The 15,939-nt window shown below is 36.6% G+C and overlaps 1 protein-coding gene across 1 annotated transcript; it reads right to left on the reverse strand.

Moving 5' to 3' along the window:
- Window positions 1-5,154: 5,154 nt before the first annotated feature.
- On the reverse strand, window positions 5,155-15,044 carry LOC108333057 (phenylacetaldehyde reductase). The gene is made up of 6 exons (XM_017568384.2): window positions 14,723-15,044; window positions 14,427-14,596; window positions 14,151-14,342; window positions 7,789-7,951; window positions 6,304-6,490; window positions 5,155-5,572 (listed from the first exon to the last, which is right to left on the reverse strand). The coding sequence occupies exons 1-6, from the start codon at window positions 14,841-14,843 to the stop codon at window positions 5,416-5,418; spliced, it is 990 nt and encodes a 329-aa protein (XP_017423873.1). The 5' UTR covers window positions 14,844-15,044; the 3' UTR covers window positions 5,155-5,415.
- Between the last annotated feature and the right edge of the window lie 895 nt (window positions 15,045-15,939).

The following is a 15,939-nucleotide window of genomic DNA, read 5'->3' on the forward strand; positions in this document are numbered from 1 at the left end:
GTAGAGATAAGCTCGAGTTGTAGTTGCGTTTTGCTCCTGGTAAGTTTGAATCGTTTAGATTTGAGGTTTGTTTGAGATATCTTTTCTCTGGGTGTTGTTACATTGTCCTATTTTTGGTCGTTGTTTTTTCGAGGTTTGAAATCGCGAATTTGAAAACCCTAGGTTGGTTTCTTCGAAGTGGAAGAGATAAGATCGAGCTGCTATTGCCTTCTACATTTGGTAAGTTTGAATTGCTTATATTTTGGTTTCTTTTTATTGGCTGTTATTGAAAATGGGTCTTGACCAAAACTAGTCACTGAAAATGGTTTGCTTCGTTTTGGGTGCTTTTATTGCTTTCAGATATTAGTCATCATGGTTTTGACAATCATGTTAGTGGATCCTATTTTTTCAAAAAAGTGGTAACATGGTTTGAAGTTGTTTCCTGGTTTGAAGTTGTTTCCATTTGAAATGTATATATAACTATATATGGGGCATAATATGGCACGGGAAGGGCATAACAAAGAGTACATATATATTTGCAATAAGTTCAATAATAGTTGCAACATGCAGCTGGCTAGGTAGTTCCTCTAATCTGAAAACAGAGAACAATGTTGGAGGTAGTTCTTCTAATCCTTCCTTACCCCCTTCCAAAGATGGTGGAATATGTTGGAGGCAGTTCCTCCAATCCTAAACATAGTGGCATTAAGGAAAGTGACCATTTATTGACAATAGCCAAAATTGGGAGGATCATGAAGCAGATTTTGCCTCCTAATGCAAAAAATACCTTTTTCTACACTCCTAGTTTATTTGCTAAATCTCTTTGAACACACTGTGTTTTTTTAACACTGTCACAAAAACAATAATTGTTGCACACCAACCAATTCCATCCCAAAATCTACTTTTGTCTTCAAACATCTTAGCTGTCTCCCTCTTGCTGTCATAAAAGAACAACCATGCCTGTGAAATCAACAACCATACCAAAGAAACAAGATAGTTGGCTAAAACTCAATGAACCATGTTTAATGAGTCAAAACAAATGTTAACTTCAGTTTCCTGACTTTGGAACTGATCAATGCTCTCAAAGTGGTGCTCTTACGCTGATTAAAGATGGAACAATGATAAATTCTAGCAAAAGGAGAAATTTGTCAGTTAATTTCATTCATTTTGTTCCAGCTTTTAGAGTTTTCAAACTTAAGGGTGGTCTAATGTGTGTGTAGGGAAATTGACATATATGGGTGGCGTTTTGAGCCTAATGATAATGGAAATGCATATCTAACATACAACTTTGAAAAACCTGCAATGTTTGGAATCCTTACCGTAACCCCATATGGCACATTAAAATTGGTAGAGTTTTTTTTTTAAAAGAACCAAGTTTCTGGAACTTGAGGTGGATCAAAATAAATGTGAATTTTATGGGAAGTGTGAACCCTTTGGAAGTTGTGATAACTCCACATCAACAAATTCCAACTGTTTGGATTTAAGGACTTGGTTATGACTTAATTAGCATCCAACATATATTGCAATAATATTCATTTATTTAACAATATGATTAGTCTAGGCAGAGGACAATACATGAAGCAATGAAGTCATTGGTTACTCAGTAAAATAATTACATATGCATTTTAGTACAGTAGTAGATATGTTACAAAGTTAATGCCCCTCTTTTTTTGTCCATGTACCTTTATGTTGTCCTTGTACTATAAAACTAGTTTTTTTAATTGATACAATGCATGTTGTGACTTGAAATCATCAAGTAAAAAGTTTCCCCATTTTCTGGTCAAACAGTGACATCAAAACTCAAGTAAGTGGTTCTAACCTTTTATTTGTATTTAGTGTGGGGAGGTAAATTAGCCTTGTGATTGTTTGATGTTCAATTGCATTGTGTTATTCTCGTTAGTCACTGAAATTTGGTTATGGATGTAGTAAAGTACTGAAATGTGGTTATGGATGTAGTAAAGTATGTTAGTTTTAACATGTGTTGTTTCTATTTTAGTTTATGGATGTAGTAAAAATTCAAATAAAAATAGAATAGGAAATTGTTTTCCTCAACATACTTATACAAACAAGGCCTACTACTAGACTGACCGTCCGGAATGTATGAATTTTGTGTAGCTACGACGTTCGTGCACCCGGGTGATGTAGTAACTGGAATTCTCATCAGCTGCCACCCGAGGTTAGTCCGTTCCGTCCAAAGTACCCCTAAGGACTAGGACCTCCTGCCGTTCTCACACATGATCTACCCTCCTCTACGTGAGGACGAGCACTCACGGAACATCAGGATGAATCGCCAGCTAAGCATTACCACATTCATACTTTACCAAATTCCAATTTTCATCCAAGAGTCGTTCCTCCCCGGAACGCTCGTTCAAATCCAAAATCTTACATTCATCTCATATACTCTTCATCCTTTATAACCTTTCACTTAGGTGTCATTTTCATCATCTTTTCTAAACATATAAAATAACGAACGTTCTGCCCTCTTCATAACGAGAACGAACGATAAAAACGAGACCGATAAAACCTCTCGTTCCAGAATGGAATAAGACCAAGAGAATTACTTTTAGGTTTGAGAATAACTCGAGTACAACAATATACCATAAATGACGAACGTTATTTACATAGTAAATCAGTTAAATGAACTGACTCCCGTGAATTCAAACCCATACTCAAACAATAATTTAAGTACAGGGGCTCAAGGCCGGATCCAATGAAGGTAGACACGTCAGAACGTTAAATGACCATTGTTAGAATCATTCATATACAGAAAACCGAATGCCAGTCAGTGACCGAGCATGGTACGAATATGTTACTGAAAATTTGGACGAACACTATTTCATCAAGATTGATTATACAGGAAAGGGGTACGAACGCTTGGTATAAGACCGAGCACTACTCCTTACGAGCGCTAGGTGTGAGACCGAACACTAATAATCTTAAAATAAAAGGGGTGATAATTATATTAAGTTACTATTGAAGTGGTGTTTACGAACAACAATAATATACAAGTACATATACATATAATAGGTTTATCACATTAGATTCAGGCCCCACTATGCTTGGCCGAACGCTCAAGCATAGCATTACCATACGAAGGCGCTCATCCTATACTAGGATTCTCTCCAAATGAAAGAATCCCGTTTCAACTAGGTCTACTAGGAAAACTGAATGGTCAATGACCATTCACTAACGAACGTACTTTATCATAGTGAAATCTCATATACAGAATCTTCTACATTCAAACTCCTTTTTCTTAACTTATAACTTCATAACTTCAAAACTTTATAAAATTCCTATCATAATCCATTTTCATATCTCATACAGCACATATCATATAAGTTTCATATATTTCATACATTATAACCTAATTCATTCATATTTCATTTCATCTCATCCAATAAACGAACGTTCATCCCATACAATCATATCAGTCATCATGCATCAAAATCATTCAATCAACTAAACGAACGTTCAGACAGTTCAACAGCAAACAAATCAAATTAAATTAAATAAGCTTCCCTTACCTCTAGTGTGAACGTACGTCCTTCAGACTAAAACTCAGTTCGCAGAAATGATATTTCTTCTACCCACAACGCTCAACCAAACTCTTTAAACTAAACAAATTACAGAAAACCAAGATTGGTTCAGATAAGGTGACCGCGTGCAACCAAAGCTTGGCTTGCATGCTCATATGAACGAACAGCTAAAGATGAGGGACTTACCAGTTTCAGAATCCAAAACTGTTCGGTTCAAGTAGAAGCTTGGGACGCCGGAAATGCTCCTACGGTGCCTGAATGATGATCGGAGAAGAAGAAGGGTGAGTTTTCTTAGAGAGAAGGTAGGGTTTCTAGTGAGAAGGAGGAGAAAATGAAAGATCAGAGTTTGGGAGGGAGGGTGCATGCAGAGGAGAGTGGGACGGAAGTTTCAAAAACAATCATTTTCTTCCCACGTTCAAACGAGCGTCCGCTCTCCTGCCGACACCTGCCTTCCACTATCTGATTTCAGAAGCTTCGGTGATTGACACCTGGCGTCCGTGCAAAGGATTTGGGTACGTTTTAAATGACTGACAAGAGGGGTTTTTAGTTGCGTTTTCCGAAGTCTGACAATAAGTCATATATTAATATTACTTATAATCTAGTTTAGCATGATAGGACCAAACACATACAGATGTTCCAATGAATGATTTTATGATTAATTGAATATAAATGCAGTACTGAAAGTTATTATTGGTAAAATATTAAACTATTAGAAGTTGTTAGAATATTCTAGAAATATCTTGTAATTATTACTTTAGGGTTTGAGTTTAATATATAAATGAATGGATATATTTTTTTAAAAGCAATTAAATAAAATTTTTCTTTCTTTTATATTAATTCTTTCTAGTTTTATATTAATTCTTTCTAGTCTGTATACATTTTTGAGGCGTATTCTTTTATATTTTTCATCCTCAACCAGATGAATATGAAAAAATTGTTTTTCCCCTTTGTACAAACTAAAATAAACTACTTAATTATGCAATCCAAAACTTAAAAAAAAAGACTTTCAAAATATATAACCTCGAAATCAAAAATAATTTTAGATGGTATAATTTAGAATTCAAAAATAACTTCCAGATTACACAATCCGAAAGTCAGTTTCTTTCCTTAAAAAATAAAACTTATAGATTATACAGTTCAAAAAGCAAAATAATTTTCAAATTTTACAATCATATAGTCAAAAATGACTTTTAATTATATTTCATAAGTCTCAGAAAACTATTTCTTTTAACATTCTCCATCTTAAGGAAGTCATTTTTTATTTCTATTTGAAATTATTTTAAGAAAAAAATGACTTCTGAATTTTAAAATCTGAAAATTGTATAATCTAAAATTCAATTTTTAGTTCCAAACTATACAGTCAGGAATGAGAAAAATGAAAACTTTTATATTCATGGTATGCAGGACCAAAATATGAAGGTATAGGAAGAATTTCCCGGTAGTGAAACAGGTAAAGAAACTAAAGTCAAAAGGCAAAAGATTACTTAAAATTCTTATGCTCAACATACATGCAAACACATTGTGTGTACCAAATTTAAACTATCCCACGTTAATACAATTTACAAGATTTAATTAGCAATCAGACCTTACCTATGAATTCTCCATTTGAGCCACAAATTATACAAACACAAAAATATATGGATGAGCCAGATGCATCAAACATCTTCTAGTAACATACTAAAACAAGAATGCAATATGTAATACAAACTCTAATGCATGTTTGGAACTTAATTGTTCCTAGCACAAACCTGACCAAAAGTAGCTTATTTCAGTGCTTAACACCAATTTTGATTTATATCTTATTTTATTGTAAGTTTATTCATAAGCATGAGCATAAGAAGCCGAGTGACATCAAGGTTTCACGTTTTCTCCTCTGGGAGATATCTCGAATCAAAATTTCTCATTAAGGTGACAAATTAAAATTTATAAACTTCTTTTCCTTCAAGCTTTCCACAGTCTCCTTGAGGCTCACTTCCAAAGGAATAAATTCAATCCCCAAGCTCTTTGCTTTTTCCTTGGAAACCTGATATATTGGCACATGTGGCTTATTATCTGCACACCTGGTAATATTGTTGACACGGTGAAACGGTATTAGTAAATTAAAAACTTGAATTATTTGTAATTATACAAATGAAAAACAAAATTAGACAGAATGAAGACTCGGTTGGACCTCAACCTAATGGGTTTTTCATACAAAAGAATAATTGAACGACCTTCACATGCAAAGTTTTTATTCTTGGCCTCATCTCAGGAACATATAATTCAGTAATGAATTCCAAATGAAAAAGTTGTACATAAGTTAGTCATTGTCTTCCGGTGTCATCAAGTATCTCAAATATGCAACAAGAATTGAATATGTATCAATATTGTATACACAAGAATACATGTTCAGATCCAGGATACCAAATTAACATAGGGAATGCATAAAAGATTCACGTATGAAAACGTCATTAGATATCCAATCATGTTCTACAGAATGTATTTTGTAATAATAGCAACTTAAAATATTGTTTATGAGCACAAGTTACAATAGATTGATATTACAAATTAGGACAATGTGATAGTTGGATGTAGTCTTATTTTAAGAAGGTTGTTATGTTGGTTAAGCCAATATAATCCTAAGGTTTGTATAGTTTCAAATCATCAATGCAATGCGTTTCTGACACTAAATTCAGTTTTCAAACAAGTAAATGAAGCACTAAACAGTAAGGTACAACACATCAAGGATTAATTTTTGCACGATTTATACGAATTATGCATTCTTGAAACTATCAAAATAAATCGTACTCACTTCTGTGGAAGTTGCAATGTTGGGTACAAGTCACGTAAAATCTTCAGAACTTCTGAGTAATGTGCGACTCTTTCAACCAAACAATATCTTCCATTAGCTGAAGAACTTTCATATGCTAGAATATGGGCATTTGCAACATCTTTCACGTTGACCCATCCAAAAGATGCATTCTGAAATGATTGCACACCTGCATCAAGGTGAAGGAACAATTTCTTCAATTATCTAAGAATTGGGCGGCAATGCAAAAAATCAAATATTTGGAAGCAAATAGGAAGTACTAATATTCTTCACAATGACAACTAAATAACTCAGAAGAGTGAAGAGTGAGATGCTGTATGCCTCATTTTTCTGAGATTACTTTCATGTGTACCACATCAAGCTGATGTCGTCAGTCATTCCCAGCCTGCTAACAACAGAATCAATGTTTGACTTCAACAAAGCTTTTGTATGAATCTATGCTTCCTTCAACTTGGTTTGAACATCACATAAAGTACATTTTTGTGAAATTTGTTAATATTATTCATCATATCGTGTAAATTTTGAAGTGGGTTATGGATGCTGATGAAAGAGTATATGATGTTTAATAGCTTTATAGGCACTTGGAGAAGAATAAATAAATCCTTTTAGCATCCTGTTTATCCAAATAAAGTCACAAAACCCTGCGCAATTGTGCCATATTTTATCTCTACTTTCAACAAAATTCAAATTTCCCTACAATTTTAAGCTATATCTTCAATGGATTTTTTATCTTCAACTAATCTAACCCAATAGCATCTTCAGAAGGGCCCAAAACACTCATTCTTCCTCAATAAAATCTCTTTCTGGTTAGAGGATCTCAATGGCGAAGTTAGTACTAGGTGCACCTCGAGGAGAGCAACCCAATCCCAATGGTTGCATGACCAAATGCTCCCTGATGTGTTGCCACGCACCGATCATCCTTGGCTCCTCACTAGGCAATTGTGTTCCACATATCACCTTCTTAGTGTTGACATTACAGTAGACCATCGTCATTTGTCTAGTCAATGTTTTTCAAGGCATGTTTCTGCCCTTGTTCTCCTAGTCTGTTGCATCTCCCCAATGGTGTAAAAGAACATTTGTATTCAACATTAGAGAGCATGTCGTTTCATTGAGATGTGCATTCTTTCTCTGCAATTCTATTTTGTTGTAGTGTGTAGACACAAGTAGACTAATGTGAAATACCTTGTCAGGATAAAATGGAAGAAAGTTCAACAACAAAATACATTTTAGCATTGTCACTTTGAAAGACTTTAATTATTTTTTCAAATTGGTTCTTAATCTCATTAAATCAAGACATAAATATGGACAAAATTTCAAATCTATCTTTACATTAAAATAAACCCAAATATAATGGCAAATTCATCCATAAAGGTCACAATATATCTAAAGCCCAAAATACATTGTGCAATAAAATGCAGGCAAAGCAAATCTATAATTTTTTCAGCATAATATATAAATAGTAATTACCATTAACTACATTTAAAATTGAAGCAGCACTGGTATTAAGGACTGGTTGCAAGAGAGGTCCAACAACCATTGCTGGGTTAATTGTAACCATGTCAATGTTGTTTTCTTTTACAAATTTCCAGGCAGCATCTTCAGCCAAAGTCTTTGAAAGTGTATACCACATCTGAAACATAAATAGAAAATAGCAAGAAATGTGAAGAACATGATAACATAACATACATGACAAATTATAACACTTTGTCAACATTTGAATAAAAATAAGTATTACAGTTGAGTAGCAATTGTCTAATGCATTTAATATTACAACTATTAAGTTGTCATGACATATGTACATAATGAGAGAAGCATTTAAAATAGGTTAGTTCAGTAGTGCAACTATGCATCAGAAGTGAATAATCTCAATACTTGGTTGTTGTCCTTGTGAGATATTTCGTTTGATTTTTCCATGAATGGTTTCTTTGAATGATTTGTAGCTGTTAGATGTTAAGGATTTATTTTCTGTTAGTTGGGCTTAGCCCATTCTGTATTAAGGGCATTGGCCCTTATGTTTCACTATAAATAAAACTACCCTTAGTGTATTCAATACACAAGGGGGATATTTTCTCCTAATCCTCTCCATTTCTCACATGGTATCTAGAGCATAGGATTAGGTCCAGCCAACTCTAGTTTCCGGCAAAACTCATCGCCGCCATTGTGGCCGCCGCTGTCGCCGCCGCCGCCGCCTCCGCCGCCGCCGCCTCCGCCGCCGCCGCCGCCGCCGGAGTTCCAGAATTGACCGACGACCACATCATCGGCATCGTCTCGCCCGGGCGACCACCGTGGTACAAATATCGCAGCCAACGGACCAGTCACGCGCCTCCACGCGCCGCCGCCAGAATCGCCGGAGCCGCCGCTTCCCACCGCGCGTGACGGCGCGTCGCCGGAGAGTTCCGTCGCCGATCTGGACCGCCGTGATCGCCTCCTCGTCCTCTTTCTGGATCTGTGATCGTTGCGTCAATCGGAGTACTTTGGATTTTTAGGGTTTCTCCTTCTCCATGGCATCTTCCTCTTCTACGAACACTTATGTTGGTGGCTCTTCTTCTGATCCTTCAATATACACCAATTATGTGAATGTACACTTGTCTATTGACAAGTTAGATGACACAAATCATGCAACATGGGCGTCTGACATCAAACTTTGGTTGAAGAGTCAAGGGTACTTAGATCACCTTACTCAAGATGTGACTACTGCTACAACGGATGACACTTCCCGCTGGATGAAAATTGATGCTCAGCTATGCATTGTCATAAAATCCACCATTCACTCCTCGTTGAAACAAATGTTTCGATCATATGAAACATGTTCAGAAGTTTGGGCACAGGCGAAGTTGTTGTACACAAATGACACTCAACGCCTGTATGGTGTTTGTCAGGACCTATTAACTGTTATTGGTCCACGCAATCATGGTCCCATGGCCGAATATTTGGGTAAAATTCATGCCCTTCTTCATGATTTTAATGATATATTACCTCCTGCTCCCACTCCTGCAGAAGAACTGGAACAACGATCAAAGTTCTTCATGTTGTTGGCTTTATACGGACTCTCTGATGATATCTCTCATGTCCGTGATCAGATTTTGGGTTCTCCTGTCATACCCAACTTTACTTCTACTTGTTCAGCTCTTCTGCGTATACCGAGCAAACCAGTCACTGAGACATCTCCTCATATTGATGACTCCTCAGTTATGGCTATCCAACGTAATGATCGAAGTCGGCCTCGCAGGCAAAATAAAGGACGTGTTACAAAATGTGACCACTGTGGCAAGTTAGGCCACAAAATTGATCAATGTTATGCACTTCATGGACGACCTCCTCGACCTGTAGCAATGGCCAATTCTGAACCATCTGGAGACCCTCCTACTTCATCTAATACCGTAGAAAAACCTGCAATCTTTAACGAATTTCTCAGATGGTATGAGGATCGTCAGCACTCTAGTTCCACTACATCTGCATCTGTTGCACGTACAGGTACACCTTTTGTTGGTCTGACTCACTTTCACTCCCTCGGATCTTGGGTCCTTGACTCAGGCGCCACCGATCATATCACTGGTAACAAGTCCTTATTTTCTTCTTTGTCATGTCCGGATAACTTACCCTCGGTAACAATGGCTGATGGGTCTAGAGTCTCATCTCATGGTGTTGGTACTGTTGATATTTTTCCGTCCATATCCATTGATCATGTACTTTATGTTCCCGGGTCTCCTTTCAACTTATTGTCCATAAGTCGTCTAACTCGTACCCTTAATTGTGTTATCTCATTTACTAAAGATTCTGTTTGGTTGCAGGACCGGAGTTCGAAACACATGATTGGCACAGGATGTGAGTCTCATGGCTTATACCATCTCCGCCCTTCTCCACATGTTGGCGTAATCATGGAGTCACCATCCCTTCTTCATGCTCAGTTAGGTCATCCTAGTCTTGCCAAACTACAACAACTTGTCCCGAGATTGTCACAATTATCAAGTTTGTCGTGCGAGTCTTGTCAGTTAGGAAAGCATACTCGTAGTTCCTTTCCTCGTAGTGTCTCACAACGGGCATCGTCCCCTTTTTCATTGGTTCATTCTGACATTTGGGGACCTAGTCGTGTTAAGTCCAATTTAGGTTTTCAGTATTTTGTTACTTTTATTGATGACTACTCAAGATGTACTTGGTTGTTTTTAATGAAGAATCGTTCTGAGTTGTTTCCTATTTTCCAATTATTTTTCAATGAAATAAAAACACAGTTTGGGGTTTCTATTCGAACTCTACGTAGTGATAATGGTCGTGAATACCTTTCTCAATCGTTTACACATTTTATGGCTTCTCATGGTATTCTTCACCAAACCTCATGTGCTTATACCCCTCAACAAAATGGGGTGGCTGAGCGCAAGAATAGACACCTTATTGAGACAACTCGTACTCTTCTAATTCATGGTCAAGTACCCTCACGTTTTTGGGGTGACGCCGTTCTCACGGCATGTTATCTTATAAACCGCATGCCATCTTCCGTCTTAGATAACAAAATCCCTCATTCTATCTTGTTTCCTCAAGATCCTCTACATCCTTTACCTCTTAGAGTTTTTGGGTCTACTTGTTTTGTTCATGATTTTAGTCCTGGTCTTGATAAGTTATCTCCTAGGTCTCACAAATGTGTCTTCTTAGGATTTCCACGGTCACAAAAGGGCTATAAGTGTTTTTCCCCTTCCCTCAATCGTCATTTTATCTCTGCTGATGTTACTTTTGATGAATCTTCTTTCTACTTTTCACATCTATCTTCGAGTTTTGAACCTCCACCTGTTACTGTTGATATTCCTATTTTCTGTGATTCTCCTAGTGATGCTCCACCCATTTTGTCTCCTCCTTCTTTGGACTCTCATTCACCACAGGATCGTCCTTCACCACCACCCCTTCAGGTGTATAGTCGTCGCAATCGTCTCCCTCATGACTCACTTCCAGTGCCGGTTCCTGTGTCTCCTCCGGCTCCAGCAAATGAGTCTGACCTGCCCATTGCCCTTCGTAAAGGTATACGCTCTACCCGTAACACTTCTCCCCATTATACTGTTCTTAGTTACCACAGATTGTCACCATCTTTTTATACATGTCTCTCATCCATTTCTTCTGTGTCCATTCCCCACTCTGTGGGTGACGCCTTAACTCATCCTGGCTGGCGTCAAGCTATGCTGGATGAATTAAGTGCTTTACAGAAAAGTGGAACTTGGGAGCTTGTCCAATTACCATCTGGAAAGTCTGTTGTTGGTTGCAGGTGGGTGTATGCTATCAAGGTTGGTCCTGATGGCACTATTGATCGTCTCAAAGCTCGATTGGTTGCCAAAGGCTACACACAGATTTTTGGTTTGGATTATGGTGATACCTTTTCTCCAGTGGCAAAAATGACCTCTGTTCGCCTATTCATTGCCATGGCCGCTCTTCGCCAATGGCCTCTTCACCAACTTGATGTCAAAAATGCTTTCCTTAATGGTGATTTGCATGAAGAAATTTATATGGAGCAACCGCCTGGCTTTGTTGCTCAGGGGGAGTCATCTGGATTGGTATGTCGTCTTCGCAAATCCTTATATGGACTAAAACAATCTCCTCGGGCCTGGTTTGGTAAATTTAGCTGTGTTGTTCAACAATTTGGTATGTCTCGCAGTGAAGCGGATCATTCAGTGTTCTATCGCCACTCAAATGCTGGATGTATCTACTTAATAGTGTATGTCGATGATATTGTTCTCACAGGAAGTGACTATCTTGGCATCTCTAAGATGAAACAACACCTTTGCCATCATTTTCAAACCAAAGATCTTGGCAAACTCCGGTATTTTTTGGGTATTGAAGTAGCACAATCCAACACCGGTATTGTCATATCTCAGAGGAAGTATGCGTTAGACATCTTGGAGGAAACAGGGTTAATGAACTCTAAATCTGTTGAGACACCTATGGATCCTAACATCAAACTCCTACCAAATCAGGGGGAGCCTTTCTCAGATCCTGAACGGTACAGAAGACTAGTTGGCAAATTAAACTATCTTACTGTTACACGTCCTGACATTTCCTTCGCAGTTAGCGTTGTGAGTCAATTCCTAAACTCCCCATGTGAAGACCATTGGGATGCGGTTGTTCGCATACTGAAGTATATTAAAGGATCACCTGGAAAAGGTTTGCTATATGGTCCTAACAACGATACAAAAATCGTTTGTTATTCAGATGCTGACTGGGCTGGTTCCCCGTCTGATAGGAGATCTACTTCTGGATATTGTGTCTCTGTTGGTGGCAACCTAATATCATGGAAAAGTAAGAAGCAAAGTGTTGTGGCAAGGTCCAGCGCAGAAGCAGAATATAGAGCTATGGCATCAGCTACTTGCGAGCTTGTGTGGCTTAAACAATTACTCAGTGAATTGAAATTTGGAGATGTCACTCAAATGACACTTATATGTGATAATCAAGCTGCTCTCCATATCAGCTCTAACCCTGTCTTTCATGAGAGAACCAAGCACATTGAAGTTGATTGTCACTTTATTCGAGAAAAGATCATATCCGGAGACATCAAGACTGAGTTTGTTAACTCAAGCAACCAGTTGGCAGACATATTCACTAAGTCCTTACGAGGACCTAGAATTGATTATCTTTGTAACAAGCTTGGAACATATGATTTATATACTCCAGCTTGAGGGGGAGTGTTAGATGTTAAGGATTTATTTTCTGTTAGTTGGGCTTAGCCCATTCTGTATTAAGGGCATTGGCCCTTATGTTTCACTATAAATAAAACTACCCTTAGTGTATTCAATACACAAGGGGGATATTTTCTCCTAATCCTCTCCATTTCTCACAGTAGCATCGTAGCATCTGAAGTGTATTTGAACATTAACAAACAATAGCTCATTTCATTATTAACTTTTTTGTAAACAGTAGGAAGACCACAACTCCTAGTGGAAACTTAAATATATTCGTAAAAGCTATTGTAAGCATAGTAACTTTTAAGTTATAACATTCATATTTTAAGTTGCTCTCTTTGTTTTTATTGCTCAATGGTGGAAGAATTGTGGTTGCACAACTCCAATCTTGTAAAAGCTAGCAATCAATATTTTAAGCTTGACATTTAGCTCATCGGAGCATCTGGAGTGTATTTGAACATTTAACAAACAATAGCTCATTTCATTATTAAATTTCTTGTAAACAGTACGAAGACCACAACTCCTAGTGAGACACTTAAATATATTCATAAAAGCTATTGTAACCATAGTAACTTTTAAGATATAACATTTAAATTTTAATTTACTTCTTGCTTTTATAGCTCAATGGTGGAAGAATTGTGGTTGCACAACTCCAAACTTGTAAAAGCTAGCGCAATCAATATTTTAAGCTTGTCATGTAGCTAATCGGTGCACAACTGGAGTGTATTTGAACATTTAACTATTATTGTTTATAGCTCATTTCATTATTAACATTTTTGTAGACAGTAGGAAGAAACTAATTAACATTTTATTTATTCAGAATGCAAATTCATTAAAAAAAGAAAAAAAAAAAAGAGGAATAGGCTTGACGATAAAAAATTGCATGATTTGGATTACATCAAATATAATCAACAACTTGCTCATAGATGCAATATTAGGGATGAAATTGACCTTATTACACTCAAATGACATTGATTAGTTCAATGAGTGGTTAGTGGGTCAAGTGGATGACGATAATGACAATGAAGATGGAAAATGAATTGGCCTTTTATGATCCCATTCTTAATTGAGCAACTGTCTATGAAGTTTCAAGTTCTGGAGAGCCAAGAATTTATACAAGGATAAAAGCAAACAATAAAAGAAAGCAACCATCAATTGGTTGCTAGCACATACCTGTGACTCCCTACAGAAATCTGGATCGGAAAACCATGTTTCGTCAACCACTACATCAGGAGTTCGAGGCTTTCCGTTGTACGCAACAGCAGCGATAGAAGAGGTTAAAACGACGCGTTTCAATGCTGGCGATTTCACGCACGATTTCAGAACATTGAGAGTCCCCTTCACTGCGGGGTCCAACAATTCAACCTGAAATGGATAAAAGAAACACAATATATCAGACAGCCTAGATAAATAAAAAAATGCAAAAATCGAATTGCAAATGAAACAAACCTGCGGATCCTTGACATCGTGATAAAAGGGAGAAGCAGTGTGAAACACAGCGTGACAACCTTGAACGACCGAGTCAAATGAACCTTCTTCTAGAAGATTCGCCTTGCAAAGATGCAATCTCTCCTTGGCACCATCAAGCTTAAGCAAGTGATTTATCTTTTTGGGATCATCTGCACATCACATATGATCAAATATTTAATTTTCAACATGAAAAATGCATCACTGTCACCACAACCGTAACGAAAAATCGTCACCCACGAAAACAACAAATTATAAAAGGAAAAAATAACGCATACTTGGGTCGCGAACAGTGGCCTTAACAGTGTAACCACGATGGAGAAGAAATTTGACGATCCAGGAAGCAATGTAACCGGAAGCGCCGGTGACGCACGCCACTTTCCCAGCGCCGTTGCTCATTCTGGTTTTCTTCTTTGGCTCTGAGCTGATTCTCTGTTCAGTGTTGTGTTCTGTTCACTGTGTCGTTTTGAAGAACCATCTGGCTTGCCTGATTCAATCTGGGAAAATGCTAGATGAATTATTTGACCGATCCTTATAGAAATGAAAAGAATTTATACATGCCCTGCATGTAAACTATTAAAAATATTGGAAAATTATACATTAATGAAGATGAAGTTCATTAATTTTGAACCAATTTAGTTAGTATGTCGGACCATCACACCTAGGACTCTATTTATATAAATAATAATTATAATTTTAAAAAGTTTTAAATAATATTAATTTTTCATATATATATATATATATATATATATATATATATATATATATATATATATATATATATATATATATTAAACTAGTATAGTTGTTGTGGGTAAGAGACATCTCAAGATTAATAAGGTAAATTTCACATAGACAAAGGAGTTAAATTTCACACCCGTGTACCAATTAAAAACACGATTTTATGAGAATTAAGGAACCGAAGTTCATAAAACATAAAACCCCACAAGATGTATCACTTAAGGACAAAAATATCTTTCAAGAATATCTGAAAGTTGTCTCGTATATTTCAAGCCTTAACGAGGGTAAAGTAGATGATTATATTCTACAGATATAATGTGAGTGAACAACAATTTTACCAAGTACTTCTTTATCATATAGATGTCATAAGATATAAGATAGGTACGTAACTCTTTATTCTTTGTCAAACATGATCGAAGGAAAACGTGAATTAAATATATCTATTGACAACATTAAAAAGCAAATTGGGAAGAATATAGCAACAATCCACCTACAGCCTTAGTTTATTCAAATTTAAATTTAAGTCTCTAAACTGTTAAAATATATAAATAGGTTTATTTTATATTTGTTCAAGGGAACTGTTAGAAAATATAAATAGATTTATTTTATATTTTACAAGGTAGCAAATTATGAAATAAATCATACAATCTGAAACATTACGAATAGGAAAATGACTAAACTAGTATTGATTGTTGCAATTTGGATAATTGCTTTCATTGATTTCTCTTACAAGTTTCTCTAGTAATTTATGTTT

Source organism: Vigna angularis, chromosome 11 (assembly GCF_016808095.1).
Source record: "Vigna angularis cultivar LongXiaoDou No.4 chromosome 11, ASM1680809v1, whole genome shotgun sequence".
Taxonomy (NCBI): domain Eukaryota; kingdom Viridiplantae; phylum Streptophyta; class Magnoliopsida; order Fabales; family Fabaceae; genus Vigna; species Vigna angularis.

Bases quoted from the DNA above. Each gene is read 5' to 3' on its own strand.
- LOC108333057 (XM_017568384.2), bottom strand. From the start codon at position 14,843: ATGAGCAACGGCGCTGGGAAAGTGGCGTGCGTCACCGGCGCTTCCGGT. The intron at 6,491-7,788 runs GTAATTACTATT...ACCTTGATGCAG, and splicing joins AATTTTAAATGTAGTTAATG to GTGTGCAATCATTTCAGAAT. The intron at 5,573-6,303 runs GTGAGTACGATT...CAATATTACCAG, and splicing joins ACATTGCAACTTCCACAGAA to GTGTGCAGATAATAAGCCAC.